A 12,852-nucleotide genomic window follows, 5' to 3' on the forward strand; every position below is an offset into this window, starting at 1 on the left:
ACCTGCTTCTTTCTGGTCATTATCAATATTGAAATAACTTACCTGTTAGGACTGCCTGTGTGATTTGGATTATTTCTCATCAGAACCGCGTTCCCAGATTGTGCTGCAAAGCTGATATTCTTTGTAGACTCTGAGTATTGAAGTATCAGTGGGACAGAATGAGTGTTCCTTTCATTTACCCCTTCCTCTAAGTCCATGATCCCATGCTTTCTTTCTTTAAGAAGTGCATTTGAAGTCATCGGTCTCTCCTGATGGATAAATAAAATCTTTTGAGAAAACTGTATATATGTTGAGAGGCAGTTTTAAGTCATCAGTTTCCTTCTATAGCCTTATAGAATACATACAAAATGTCACTATCACCATAGCAATTGCAAGATTTATGTTTTGCCGTGCAAAAAATGATTTAAAAGCAAACTTTCACAATGTGAGAACAATGGGAGAAGCATCTCAAACCATGGGCAAATATACTTCATAGATTCTTCAATAGCATTTTCTCTCTGTGTACTGTTCCAGGGACATATTATGAACCTGAAATTACCTTAATACCATTGAAAGGTTGGATAACAAGCCAAGTACCTTTTTACTAGGAGAATTCAATTATCCAAGGATTAACTGGCACACTTACTTCTAAAAATGGGTATGATTAGTGTTTTTGACTTGTTAATGTCAATGCACTGAAGGAAATTGTAAAACTGCTCACTAGAGGCTCAATATCCTTGACCTGGCCATTTACAACCTCACGTCTGCTTGTACCTCACCATGCATTTCCTCATCCCTGGTTATATCTGACCACGAATTAGCCTTCCTTGTCAGGCCTTGTGGTAGTATCTTTCCACCACACAAGACCATCTTTAGTGAATTCTCCAGAGTAAACCTACTTCAACTTGTAGAAAGTCAATGCAAAATTCCCAGTTCCCCACAAGTGGACATTTGCCTTCACTTTTTGGTAGCACCTAAACAGCTGCTTACCAATACCTAAAAGGGTAATGGTAAATTCAAGAATAAACATCTCTGGTGTCGCTATCATATTAATAAACTGCATACCAGGTTGCAGGAGATTCCCACCCCCAACTGTAAGATCACATTGAAACATGCCAGCAAGAAACTCAACAGCATAGTTAGAACATGTAAATCAGAGAGGACAGTTTAAGGTTGATTTTAAATATATATATATATACATATATATATATATATATATATATATATATATATATATATATATATATATACTAAAGGAAACTACAAATATTGCTTCTGTGTCAAGAAATTATGTCCAACAATGGCCTAAAATCATCCATAATAATAATAACATACATTATGATCCCAGGATATAGACAACCTATTAGCAGGAAGTTTTATTGGAATTTGGAATTTTACTCCTCTTACTCATATTTTTTCCCCCACTATACCTAAAAATTTAGTTTCCTGTAAATTCACCTTAGAACCTATCTTAGAATTCAGAGTTCAGAGTCACAGGAAATACTTTAAAACAACATTGCAGGACAGCCTCACATAAATACAGAAAATATCTAAATGAAACCTTACTATATTCTTATCTATCTGTAAGAGAAATACTATACCTAAATCTTACAGAGCCAGGGAAATGCAGGTGCTGAATGGATGCTTACAGGCCCAAAGACAAGATAAAAAATGCACAGACTTTCTCTGAGAGACAGTTCTTAAATTAAGAATACACATTACTGCTGGGTTAGCTAGATGTCATCACTATTTGACACCTCTGTGTCAAAAATACTTATCTCTTAGAAGTTTTGCCTGGAACTGGAAGTTGTAAAACTGTTAAATACTTTTACCTTTGAAACCTGTAATTATTTCTGTTTCCAGACAATAGAAAGAATCCTCTAGCTGTAGACATCCTGTCTCTTTGCATTAACTAACTTTATAGCACAGTCATAAACAATTTCAACTTATTTTCTCAGGGTTTTGCAAGTTAACGCTGTATGTTCCAACTTCTACCGTGAAAACATACATTTGTACAGGTATATACATTTGTGTTCTTTTCCAGTAGGGTACACTGTGGTTACATTCTTGAAGCTCAGTACATAACATACAGTTTTCTTACATTTGTAAGACAAACATACAAACCATATTACTATTCACAAATAACATAAAATTATTTACAAAATTCCAGCTAGCTGGACTGGCAGCCTTCACAATTCTCTCCCCCACAAGAACTCAAGCTAGTTTTTCAAGTGACCCTTGAGAAACGTTGCTTGACAGCGTTGAGCCTATCTGGAAATACCTTATCTCATTCCCTGTCTTCACAGCCCATCTGCATTGACATTGCTAATCCTACTGTGGTGCTGCACTGTCATATATGCTTGCAACCCTAGGCTCCACCTTAGTAACTTGGCATTTTGCTGGCTGGCTCGATGTAGCCATGTTAAGGGATTGTTGTCTGTAACTACAGTGAATTTCTTTCCATATAGATAAGGCTGAAGTTTCTGTAGTGCCCACTTTATGGCTAGACATTCCTTTTCTACAGCTGCATGGCATTCCTCCCTGGGTTGAAGCCTATGACTGAGATAATCCACTGAGTGCTTTTCTCCCTTTGAAGAAATCTGGCTAAGTACAGCCCCCACCCCATAGTTTAAAGCATCCACCTGCACAACAAATTCTTTGCTGTAATCTAGACTGGTTAACACAGGGGGTCCTCGCAAAGTTCCTTTAAGCTTTTGGAATGCCTGCTCACATGCTGGGGTCCACACTACCTTATCTGACCTGTTTTTCCTTGTCAGGTCTGTGAGGAGACCAGCTATGGTACTATAACTGGGGATGAACTTTCTGTAGTACCCTGCTGTCCCTAAAATGCCCTCACCTGATTTTTGGTAACAGGAGCAGGCCATGCCTGAATTCCTTCCACTGTGGCAGGTTCTGGCCTGATCTTACCACTCCTCAATCTATGTCCTAGATAGGAGACCTCTGCCATACACACTTGACATTTGCTAGGCTTAATGGTCAATCCTGCCCTCTGCAGTTTGCCCAGCACCTCCCTGACATGCTGAAGGTGCTCTTGCCAGGAATGGCTGTAGATGGCAATATTATCTAGGTAAGCAATGGCAAAATCTCCTGCTCCTGCTAGGATATGATCTAACAGCCTCTTGAAAGTCACTGGGGCATTTTTCATCCCAAAGGGCATCTTTGTAAACTCATACAAGCCGAAAGGAGTCACAAAGGCTGACCTCTCTCTAGCACTGGGAGTCAAGGGCACCTGCTAGTAACCCTTGGTAAGATCAATGGTGAGCAACAAAACAATAACCAAAAACTAATGAAAAAGCAAATAAGGGCCACTGCTCCAAAGGTAAAAACTTTAATGTGTGAGTGCTTTCATTCACTCAATTCAAACGAACGTCTTCAGACAAGCTAAAAACACAACAGCTCCTCCTTATATAGTCATCAAATCACATGACAGGTATAAGATATATTACATCACAAATATACATATTTAAAATTACTAAAATAGCATACTACTGTTTGTAATATAGCCAATATACAAAAAGGCAGTGCTAAAGTAAATACAATAAATACAATAATAGAACTGCATCCAACCAAAGGTAACTATAAGCACATGTGATGTTAAAAAGTATGGCCTAAAATCATCCATAATAATAATAACATACATTATGATCCCAGGATATAGACAACCTATTAGCAGGAAGTGTTATTGGAATTTGGAATTTTACTCCTCTTACTCACATTTTTCCCCCACTATACCTAAAAATTTAGTTTCCTGTAAATTCACCTTGGAACCTATCTTAGAATTCAGAGTTCAGAGTCACAGGAAATACTTTAAAACAACATTGCAGGACAGTCTCACATAAATACAGAAAATATCTAAATGAAACCTTACTATATTCTTATCTATCTGTAAGAGAAATACTATACCTAAATCTTACAGAGCCAGGGAAATGCAAGTGCTGAATGGATGTTTACAGGCCAAAAGACAAGATAAAAAATGCACAGACTTTCTCTGAGAGACAGTTCTTAAATTAAGAATACACATTACTGCTGGGTTAGATAGATGACATCACTATGTGACACCTCTGTGTCAAAAATACTTATCTCTTAGAAGTTTTGCCTGGAACTGGAAGTTGTAAAACTGTTAAATACTTTTACCTTTGAAACCTGTAATTATTTCTGTTTCCAGACAATAGAAAGAATCCTCTAGCTGTAGACATCTTGTCTCTTTGCATTAACTAACTTTATAGCACAGTCATAAACAATTTCAACTTATTTTCTCAGGGTTTTGCAAGTTAACGCTGTATGTTCCAACTTCTACCATGAAAACATACATTTGTACAGGTATATACATTTGTGTTCTTTTCCAGAAGGGTACACTGTGGTTACATTCTTGAAGCTCAGTACATAACATACAGTTTTCTTACATTTGTAAGACAAACATACAAACCATATTACTATTCACAAATAACATAAAATGATTTACAAAATTCCAGCTAGCTGGACTGGCAGCCTTCACAATTCTCTCCCCCACAAGAACTCAAGCTAGTTTTTCAAGTGATCCTTGAGAAACGTTGCTTGACAGCGTTGAGCCTATCTGGAAATACCTTATCCCATTCCCTGTCTTCACAGCCCATCTGTGATAATATAAGCACATGTGATGTTAAAAGTATTCCTTATAAGACATTCTTATATAGGGAAACACTAATGCAATCAGTGGAGTAAACTTCTTAATTTCAATAAGCACATAACAGAACATTGCTCATTGAGTCCTGGATAGCTATGTGCATTTAGAGTTAATTGCCACAATAACTCTTGTCTTTCAAGTAAATGGGGGGTTTGTCCACCTCTAGGGTTCCCCCTTACTTGGTCAATGACTCTAAATATAAAATGGTACCCGGGGTTATCCTTAATATGACTGGCCAAAGCATTGTTTTCCTTATTCCTGCATATACTGTAGACATGTTCATAAATTCTTTCTTTTAATTTATGGTCTGTTTTACCAATGTAAAACCCTGGACATAGTTGGCATTTTGCTAAATAGACCACACTCTAAGCATTACAGTCATACTTAGCAGTAGCCAAAAAGTGTCTACTCCCAATAGTGTAGTCCTTAACTATGTCTATATACTTACAGTAAGCACACGCTTCACATTTCACCATACCGGGGTTCCTACTGTACAATTTATGTCCTCTTTCCAAGCTCTTCTTCAAGTTTAACCCTTTTCTATACACTACTCTTGGGAGGGCACCTAGTTTAGTTTGAAAGTCTGTATCCTCCATCAGAATACACCAATATTTTAACAATGTACTTCTACTGGACTCACCATGGAGTGTATAAGTAGTAATTAAGCTGACCATGTACCTGTTTCTGTCCCTATTATCATCGGTAACTCCCATATTTATATCAACAATATTTTCCTCAAGAGTAATTGGGCACAATGTATGGTCTAATATAGTAGGTATCCCCAAAATAGGTGAAAAATAACTGTCTCTTCTTTTTGTTTGAACCTCTCATATTATTTCCTGTAAGAAGGTTTCATGATAACCTCTCCTTATAAACATTGGTTTCAAACTGTTACATTCTAGTAAAAATTCTGGATCCAATGTAATCATCCGTGCTGCCCTTACCAACTGGCCTTTGACTATAGACTTTCTCTGATTTTGTGGATGACAGCTGGTGAAATGTAGGAATTAATTTGAGTATGTTTTATTTCTATAAATTTTAGATACATGACATGATTTTAAAGTATCTTTAGATAATTCTACATCCAAGTAAGCAATGTGTTCCTTTTCAAAATTTAATGTAAATTCCAGGAAGGATGTACTAGCATTCATCTCACCTACCATTTCTCCAGCTGTAATTTCATCTCCATTTATAATCATAAAAATGTCATCCAAAAACAATGTGTAATACATAATTTTGTTCTTAATACTACTCATAGCAAACACAAAGTGATGTTCCCAAAAGGCCTTTAACAAACTGGTGAAACTACCACCACATGGGGACTCCATTTCTACTCCCCTTTTCTGTAAATAATATGTTTTCTTGAACATAAAAAAAAATATTCTCCAAGATAATGAGTAACAATTCCTCAACTAGTCTTGTTTCAGCTCTAAGGATTCTGCTTTCCACCAGGACATCCACTACCCATTCAATTCCCTGAATATGGGGAATAACTGTGTACAGATCTTTTAGGTCCACAGTTAAAAAATTATACTCTACTTTAAATTCCTGGGTGTTCATATCTCTCATAAAAGACCAATAGTCTTTACAGATTTGATGTTCCATTGCTACATATTTTTTTCAAAATGCCATCAACAACTTTGGCACAAGCATATGTAATCGAATTCCTCCCATCAATTATGGGACATAAGGGAGGTTTAGCCAGATTATTATGGTGGTAAGATACTTAGCCTCACCCAGGTGCTCTAGGGCTTCATCTATCCTAGGTACAGGGTAAGTATCCGACTGTGTGGCTATTTAATTTTCTGTACTTCAAACAGAACCTGGTGCTGCCATCCTTCTTTGGTACCAGTACAACTGGGGAGGCCCAGGGACTGCTGGACTTCTGAATTACCTCTAGTTCCAACATTTCCTGTATCTCCTCCCTCAGAGTCTGTTTGACTCTCTCAGGCACCCTATAAGGGGCCTGCTTAATAGGACTTTGGGGTCCTGTATCCACATGGTGCTGTACCAAGTGGGTCCACCCTGGTTTCCCAGTGAACATGTCCCCAAACTCCTATAACACTGCTTAGATTTCTCAAAACTGGGTAGGAGATACCTGCTGGGACATTGATACCCCCTCCACTGAGGTGTCAGTTCAAGCCTCACTGAGGAAATCAGTCACCAGATCTCCTTCAAACTCCTCCTCCACTCCACTGCAAATACTCAGCACAAGGGCCTCCTTATCATGGTAAGGTTTCATCATGTTACCATGGTACAATTTGTGCCCCTGCCTCCTGCCTAGCAGTTCTACTATATAGTTAACATCACTGACCTTCCTTACTACCTTGTAAGGTCCCTCCCAAGCTGCCTGCAGCTTGTCATGTCTGACAGGAATGAGAACCATTACCTGCTGCCCTACAGCATACTCTCCAGCTCGAGCATTCCTGCCATATCAGACCTTTTCCTGCTGTTGGGCTTCTGCCAGTTTCTCCTGGGCCATGCCTATGTGTTCCCTGAGCTTTGTCCTGAGGTTTAGGACATATGCCACAACAGACTCCTTGTGGGATTCACACTCACCCTCCCACTCATCTCAAATGAAATCTAGAGGCCCCTCACCCTATCCCCATACAGCAACTCAAAGGGTGAAAAACCTGTGGATTCCTGGGGAACCTCTCTGTAAGCAAACAACAGATGGGGCAGATATTTGTCCCAGTCCCTCTTAAACTGCTCTGCAAATGCCCGTAGCATCATCTTGAGTGTAGAGATTAACTTTTCAACAAGACCATAAGTCTGGGATGGTAGTGGGTTGTCTTTAGATGCTTCACCCCACAGTACTTCCACTGACAAGCCAGCAGGTCTGACATGAAATTGGCACCTCTGTCAGTTAGTATTTCTTTTGGAAAACCAACCCTGCTGAAAATCTCTAACAAAGCATTTGCTACCTTTTCTGCCTCAATGGAGGACAGAGCCATTGCCTCAGGTATCTGGCAGCATAATCTACTACCACTAGGATATAATTTTTCCCTGTGGAACTTGGGGTTCTCAGAGGCCCCACAATATCCATAGCTGCCCTCTGAAATGGCTCCTCAATCACAGGCAAAGGCATCAAATGAGCTTTCACCTTGTCTCCTGCCTTGACTACCCTTTGGCACTGCTCACAGGTCCTGCAGTACCCTGTTACATCTCTGGAAATCCCAGGCCAACAAAAGTTCTGCATAATATGTCTCTTTGTACGTTGTATACCCATATAACCTGCAAAGAGAATATCATGGGCTATACAAAAACAAAACAAACAAAAAAAAAATGAAAACACAATATAAAGTAGGGGGCTTCGCCACCCACACCCCCTACTTAAATATATCAACTCTGAGATCACACCACAGTGGAGGAAATAGCAAACTCCCGACAACGGCCCACAGATTTTTTTTGCTGTTATCAGCTTTTGATAAGCTGATATAGACTCAGAATGGGTACTGGCAGAGCAGTAATAGCTCACGGGCTCAGTTGCCTTGTAACGTCTGTGATCCTATGACCATGACAGCATCTGTGCATAAAATAAGTGATAATGTGTATTTCTGGGACAATGTAAATGTACTAGCAGTAGCCTCAGCTCACTGTGTTTAGAGATAGTATTCCTGCATTTGACTGGCAGTGATCAGACCGATGGAAAGGAAGCCATAACAGCAACCTTGTACAGGGAAGGGAAGAACGTAGGCAAAGCACATCTATTCACCACTGGAAAGGACATTATAACATACAAAATAAACATTGCCACTGCAAAGGAAATGCTACTACAAAGCTATTTTTATTTGTCTTCTATGAAGGAACCAGGAACCATAACCATCTATTTGTGAAGATATAGAGGTTACAATCTCACCATACACTAACAGAGATTTTGTTAAGCAGGGTATCCATGAATTCAGGACACCATCATTTCCTGTATTAGTGCTGAGATATCTTTAAAAATGGCAGTATCTGGGTGCTTGTATTTAGATGATGCTGTATATGTTATTGCCTGTATTTTCGTCCTAAATGATGTTCACCTTTCAGTTGTCACTGATTTTTGTAGCATGAACATAAATAATTGTTGTGGTTGTTAAGGTCTCATAGCAGACAAATACGTGCTGAGGAAATTAAACCCTGCACCATAGGAACTACAATTTACAGACTTAATCCTCTGTGCCAACTGTCACATCAGACTCCCTTTTAAAACATTACATTGTTACAGTTTAACAGCATAATGTGTGCATTAGAATCCCTTATAAGACTACATTGTTACAGTTTAACAGCATAATGTGTGCACTTAGTGTCATTCCTTAAAACTTATCTTTCAGGGCAACATATATGCAGATATTGCAAGCCTGGGTTCAGGTTTCACGCTCACAGCAGCTTAAATGTATGACTGCACATCAAAACTCTCCACATTCCATCTTCAAAATGTAAAACACTGCTTCTCGCAATGTGGAAAAATTAGGAAAATGTGGAAAACATAACAAATCTGCTAAAGACAAACTAGGAAGCTCACAAGGAGGCTAAAATGTCTTGCTTTATACTTATAAAAATGTATTTTGATGAATTAATACGATTTAGTATTATTTAGCATGGATAACAGTTAAAAAACTCTTTGCTCTCCTTCTCACTGCTTGTTTTCTATGATTTTTTTGTGTTCATATGTATGTTCTTTACTGTTAAGTTCAGTCAATCTGATCTTAGACACAGTCAGCAAGATCTTTTGCATATCAGATTTCAACACCCTTAGGCTGTTACAAATGAATTATTACACACATATGACATATCAGAGGAAATAGCAAGAGCACCAGGCTCTCCTTGGATTGTTGTCGGCCCCTGCAAGAGGTGGAGATGGAGAAGACACAGTAAGCAAAAGCATGGCTGCAGGTCTGGCCTACATGCAAGGCTAAGGAAACATCCTCACAAACTACCTTTTCCCAGCATATTTCTTGCTAATGCTAGATCTATTGCAAACAAAATGGATGAACTTCAGCTACAGATTTCTGAGAACAAAATTGTAAGAGACCATTGAGCTGGCAGGTCACACAGCTTTTTGGTGGGGCAGGAATAAATGCTCAGGTAAGAGCAGAGGTGGGGAGTTTTGCATCTATGTGAATAACAGCTGGTGTACCATTGCAAAGATTGTATACAGTTGCTGCTCCTGATCTGGAGTATATGACAATCAAATACAGGCCCTTTTATTTATCCCAGGAATTCACTGCTGTTAGTTATAGCTGTTTACTGGATGCTAATGCTTGCACAGCTCTAGGTCACCTGTTTGATAGCATTAACTTGCAACAAAACATCCATCCTGTAGCTGTTCATATCATAGCTGGTGATTTCAATCAGACAGACTTAAAGGCAGTTCTCACCAAATTTCATCAGCACATCAAATGTGCAACCATGTGTGACAAGGCCTACTCAAATATCAGGGATGGATATAGGGAAAACAGCTGCCTCATCTAGATCAGTCAGATCATTTGTCATACTCTTGGCTCCGACATACACTCCTGTAAGAAGAAAAGACCAGACTGCTTTGAAACAACTAATTCGGACATTTTTGAGGATTAGGATCTGGAAAAGTACACATCAACAGTACTCTGCTACATAAAAACCTGTGTTAACAACGTCACTGTCTGCAAGCACATTCATGTGTACCCTAATCAGAAGCCCTGGATGATGAAGGCGATCAGATCTCTTCTCAAGCACCACAATACCACCTTCATGTCTGGCAATAGAGTCTTTTACAGTGTGGCTAGAGCCAACCTAAAGAAAATCATCAGAGAGGCTAAAGAGGCCTGTAAAAGGAAGATGGAGGACCACTTCACCAAGAATGACCCACAATGACAACGGCAAGGTATTCAGCACATTGCCATCAGAGGAACTTAATTTCTTTGCCCATTTTGAGGTGGAAACAGGAGAGACAGTCAAACCTAAGCACCAGCATATAGGCCACAACAGTCTCACATCATCTATACCAGCCTCCTACAGCCACATCTTCACAGTACAAAAGCATAATGTGAGATGTGTGCTCAAAGCAGTTAATCCAAAAAAAGGCTTCTGGCCCTGATGGAGTGATGGGATGGGTGCTGTAAGTATGTGCAGACCAGCTCTGTGGGGTCTTCACAAAGATCTATAACCTGTCTCTGTCTAAGTCTACTACTCCATCTTGTCTGAAGTCAACTACAATCAAGTCACTATCAAAGAAACTGATCATCATTAGTTTCAACACTACTGTCCAGTGTCACTTACTCCAGTCACCATGAAGTGTTTTGAAGAACTTGTTCTGCGACACATCAAGGACAGTCTCCCAGTTATCTTGGATACACATCAGTATGCTTATAGAGCAAATAGGTCTATGGAGGATGCCATCTCCACTGCCTTGCACACAGCACACTTTGTCATCTTGAGCAGCAGAAGAGTTATGTGAGGATGCTCTTTGTTCAGCTTTTAACACAGTTATCCCAGATAGACTAGTCACTAAACTCACTGTCCTAGGACTTTCAGAACCTACGTGCCATTGGACTAAAGACTTTTTGACTAACCTTCCTCAGATGGTTAGGCTAAGTGTGTACCTCTCCTTTGGTGCCCCGCAATGATGTGTGCACAGCCCCCTTCTGTATGCTCTTTACACCCACAACTGTGTCCCCTCTCATTACCATCATTAAGTTTGGGGATGACACCACATTAGTTGGACGTATTTTAGGAGGAGACAAGATAGCATATAGAATTGAAGTTCAAAGACTTGCTGCATGGTGTACTGAGGACAACCTTGCCTTGAACTCTACCAAAACAAAAGAACTCATAATAGATTCTTGGAGGCACAACCCAGATCACAGTCCAATATATGTCAATGGAGACTGTGTGGAAAGGGTTCCTACCTTCAAGTTTCTAGGTCCACATGTGGCAGAACATCTCTCTTGGTCTATAATCACCATGGAGGTTGTTGAGAAGGCACAACCAAGACTCCAATTCCTGAGGATCCTCAGGAAAAACAACCTGCAGGAGAAGCTACTGGTGTCTTTTTACCACTGTTTTACTGAAAGTGTGCTGACATACTGCATTTCCATGTATATGCCAACAGCTCAGCGGCAGAAAGGAAGACCCTTCAAAGTATCATTAACTCTGCCCCGAAAATCATTGGCTGTTCATTGCCTTCTTTGGAGGAACTCTTCAGCTCTTGTTGTCTCAGCAGGGCAGCCAACATCTTGAAAGACCGTTCTCACCCTGGACATCGCATGTTTGAGCTGCTGCCTTCTGGTAGATGGTTCAGGTCCATTTCATCTCAGACAAACAGACTTAAGAACAGTTTCTATCCCAGAGCCATACGTAAACTGAACAATGCTAAATACTCACACTGAGTACAAATAGCCATTTGCACTATAAGGTATGTGTTTACATTCCTGTGCACCTTATTGTATTCCTTTCATGTGCAATATACCAAGTGCAATAACTTAATTGTTTACTGCATTGCATCACATTATGTTGTATTGTTCGGTATTGTATTGTATTGTATTCTCTTATTTATTCATATTCATTATATGCGAATGCACGTTAGTAGGATTGCTACAAATTTCATTGTACTTGTGCAATGACAATAAAGGAGTCTTAAAAATATTGAAAAAGTATGGCGTGCAGAAACATGCACTGTTCAGGCTCAAGGGAATGGAAAACAGGGCTGAATGGCCTATGTTCTGGATGTTGGATTACAAGGTGGTGCACAGTTCCAAAATCCTCATTATGCCCTCAGATGACCAAGTGGATGTGACTTAAGCATGCATTAATGGAGAAGAAAAAAAATGTAGGATTGCACTATTATAACACTTTATGAAGAGAAGGATATATTTCAGAGTACAGGACAATACTGATAGCTGTTAGAAGAGTACTATACAATATTTGGTTAAATATGCACAACTAAATACTTTAAAGGAATGTATCACGATGGAGTGATAGAGGCAAGTTTATTCATTGTATTGTATGCTTGCAGTGTGCTTTAATTTTACACTTTGAAATGAAGGCAGATATGCAAGAACATTGCACACATAAAAGAGGGATGGTAAAGGATATGACTTGGCTGATGGACTCCTAGCTCATAGGATAATGTATTTCTTAGCTCCACAGTGAAAACTCTGTGGTTTATTTTGTACAGTGCATTGTTTATGTGTTGATTTCATTGTTATATAACACTCAAGTGCCTT

At 39.3% G+C, this 12,852-nt stretch overlaps 1 protein-coding gene across 1 annotated transcript in view; it reads right to left on the reverse strand.

The window, feature by feature from the left end:
* Window positions 1–12,852, reverse strand: part of LOC122791490 (glutamic acid-rich protein-like) — a 2,133,503-nt gene that overhangs the window by 1,929,169 nt on the left and 191,482 nt on the right. The window contains exon 4 of the mRNA XM_044059233.1: window positions 43–248. Within this exon, the coding sequence (XP_043915168.1) occupies window positions 43–248 (206 nt within the window). The remainder of the gene's footprint in view (window positions 1–42; window positions 249–12,852) is intronic.

This window comes from Protopterus annectens, chromosome 17.part0 (assembly GCF_019279795.1).
Source record: "Protopterus annectens isolate FY-2018-M chromosome 17.part0, PAN1.0, whole genome shotgun sequence".
Classification (NCBI taxonomy): domain Eukaryota; kingdom Metazoa; phylum Chordata; order Ceratodontiformes; family Protopteridae; genus Protopterus; species Protopterus annectens.